Source organism: Geospiza fortis, unplaced genomic scaffold (genome assembly GCF_000277835.1).
Source record: "Geospiza fortis unplaced genomic scaffold, GeoFor_1.0 scaffold167, whole genome shotgun sequence".
NCBI lineage: Eukaryota > Metazoa > Chordata > Aves > Passeriformes > Thraupidae > Geospiza > Geospiza fortis.
Genome location: NW_005054355.1, coordinates 3,507,178 through 3,510,373, shown reverse-complemented (window position 1 = coordinate 3,510,373; position 3,196 = coordinate 3,507,178). Strand labels below are relative to the sequence as shown.

The window sequence follows — 3,196 nt, the reverse complement described above, 5'->3', positions numbered from 1 at the left end:
AAATTTTTCATGAGAAGGGTAAGGATCAAACTATTTCTAAGCTACACCTCCCGTAAGTACAAATGGGAGAGCGCCTTCATTAACACAACACAACTCAAGGACAATGGTCTCCTAACAGGAAAGTAAAGAGAAAGAGCTGTGCAGCTGTGATAACAGCATGGTTAAAAGATGTTCTGCTCCTTCTCTGCCATTTCCTGTTAAGTGGGCTTTTCCTCAGACAAAGGCTGGATTTGATGATCTTGGAGGTCATTTCCAAACTTAATGTCTCTATGATTCTATTATTTTCAGAAGATCCTGGCAAAAATATACCAAGCCATCATTCCCACTGTAAAATTCAGCTCTTCTAAAATAGCCTCCTGGCTTACCTAATTTAAACATCACTCCAGAAAATCCCACAACATTCTAGAATTCCTATACTTTCAAAAGGCAGTCTGGTAACAGGCAAAATTTAGACCTCCAGTAGCAAGATAGAAAGAGTATTTTTAGCTCTTAGGGCCTAGGTTACATGGGCAATTGCTGAGAAGATCCAACCTTAAGGAGCACAGCCAGTTTTGAGACTACTCCCCCAGCTTCATTTGTAACTAAACTATGAGACTGTTCACAAGACCAGGATGTGACCCACATTCAGAGAGCTGACAGGTTCACTCCTTGCAGTTGACACAGTCCATGACCTCTCTGGTGGGCAGTCCTATCCTGGGAGATCAAGCCCCATGAAAGGCAAAAACACACAAAACAAAAACTTTGTCATCACTGGCAGCTCTGTTTATATACAAGAAAAGATAAAGAGGTAGTGAGCCCCTTTTGTCTGTTTTATTTAACAACGGACTAATTCCAGCTCTGAATTCACTGAACCCAAGTCCTGTAAAAACAAGCCTCAGACACCTGAGTGAAGACTTCTGGGACTGTCACCATTGCCAGTGGTAAATATGATAGCCTTTCCACCCTTGTGACACTGAGTTTCTAAAACAACCCAACCTAACCAGCTGGCAAGCAGACTGACATTTGAAGGGTTCAGAGACCACAAGCTTATCAGAGACCACTTTCCACTCACCACTTCAGTAACTCGTGTTCCTTTCACATTCCCTACTGACACCTCCTCAAGGTCAGATCTAACAGGCAGATCCTCTGAACATACCCGTTGCACAAATCATGCCCTTGTCCAACAAAGGTATTTCCTATTTCCTAAACCCCCATGCTTTCTCAGACTTTTAGCTGCTTGCAAGAGGTATAGCATCCTATGAGGTCTCCATCTTAAGGCAAAAGAATTTTAAGAACACCATACTGGATCCACACTCCTGTGCCCTTTTTATCCCAAGGAGTAATTATTCTTATATATTGTCTATTCTTAACAGGTAAATTTCCACACTGTTAACAGATGGTGAGGACAGCATTTCAGCCACCCAGAACACACCTTGGCAGAAGAACATCAGTTACCTGGGTTTACCCTCATGCCAATGCAAGAGCATGCTTCATGCCATCCACCTAATCTATAACTTCTGTTGTAAAGTTACATTGCAGGTTTGGGATACTCCCAATTATTAAAGTGACTGGAGATGTCTGTTATTGCCTCTGCCACTTCTACCATTAGGAAGTGGCAGTACTTTGTTGCCATTGTTGCAGCTTGCAGCATTCAAAAGGTTTTAGACTCACAGGCACATCACTGCAGCTTGGCAATGCCTCATCCACAGAGTGGAGCAGGTTTCAGCATGGGTTTCCATTTCACATCTATTTTGCTGCACACAGCAATCATGCACCCTCTTTGCCTGATCTGACACCAGTGTTTCAGTATTCCAACACTCTCTCAACACTGGAATTCAGGACAGAAGTCTTGAGCACCTTCAAGCCCTCTGGTTTCTGTCCACCCACCACTCTCTCCAGTTTGAATACGGTCTTTCCAAAGCCAGACCAGCTGTTCAACCAGGGATCACTACAGGATGAACATTAAGAAAGACACAGGATGTTTCCCTATTTTTCTTGAAAAGCTGTATAGTCATGCAAGCTGCAAGACTGTAACTTAAGATCTCAAAACACCCTTGGGCTAATACTTACAGTCTGTCTTCTTCTGTAGGTAAAGTTCTTCCATAGCAGCAATCCCAGCTGCGTCCAGAAAGCCATCTTCCTTCAGCAAAGCCTAGAAGCTCCCTTTGTGTAGCAGCAGCAGTACACAGCACAGATGTTGCAGCCAGGCATTAACTAGTGAAAAAAAAGAAAAACAGGAAAAAAGTTGGAAGGCGAAAGTTTTGTCATTCAAAACAGAAAAAGCAACAAGATTGGGAAAGACAAGAGGCTGCACTCTGTGACCTTGCAGCCCCTTCAGGGAACACCCCACTGCCTTCTTTCTTACCCCATGCTCTCCAGCCAAGTCTCATGGGTCTCAGTAAGCTCAGATTTAGACTCACTGTTTCTTATCTCAGAACTCCAAAGCACAAAAAGAGGTTTGCGATACAATTCTCTTATTTTCTGCCCCAGAAATTCCAAGAGCAAAGAGAGCCCGGAATGAGAATAAGTAAGAGGCTTTGAAAAATGATTTAAAGATTCCTCCAAATAACACTGAACCATAAAATTCAATACTTTTCCTTAAAGCCTCTTTCCATATACACTTTTATAATGGTGAAAAGCTGTCTGCCAAATTAGGAAAATCTTTGTTTTGAAGTCCAGTCAAAACTGCCTGTAGGCAAAACTGTTGTGCATTTAACAGGCAAGGGAGAAATGCCCATTCCCTTGAAGGTAAATGACTAAGAAAGATGCTAGGGTTGTTAACATTTAGATTAAGTAAATGGAAAATTGTTGTGCATTAAGTGCCTGTCTTGCTACAGTACAAGAGCATATGGGATTAAAAAAAATTTATTATTTTTAAAAATTATTCTCTTTGGTGGCAATAAATAAAAGCATAGTATAGAGCTTGGTACACATACCTTTCCAGCAAGGCTCAATCTTAAAGCTCTAAGGTGAGCTTTCACTATATTAGTTAAATGTCATTACACCTTTTTTCCAGAATTAATTCAGCATATCTTAATTTACTTCTGAATTTTAAGGCCACTTCAAATTAAGAGCAGTTGAATCCTGAGCAAGTGTCTGCACAGGAGCTTAGTTAATCCACATTAAATTAATTCTGATTTATGTACCTGAATACACTCAGTTGACAGAATCAGCATTAAGAGGACAACTAGCAATTGATTCAAACACACACCACGAA

At 41.2% G+C, this 3,196-nt stretch overlaps 1 protein-coding gene across 2 annotated transcripts in view; it reads right to left on the bottom strand.

Annotated features, from left to right (window-relative positions):
* Window positions 1-2,193, bottom strand: part of ABCA1 (ATP binding cassette subfamily A member 1) — an 83,358-nt gene extending 81,165 nt beyond the window's left edge. For both annotated transcript variants that reach the window (XM_031059053.1, XM_005423579.3), the window contains exon 1: window positions 2,050-2,193. In XM_031059053.1, coding sequence (XP_030914913.1) covers window positions 2,050-2,115 — 66 coding nt within the window. In that variant the 5' untranslated portion in view covers window positions 2,116-2,193. The remainder of the gene's footprint in view (window positions 1-2,049) is intronic.
* Window positions 2,194-3,196: the final 1,003 nt, after the last annotated feature.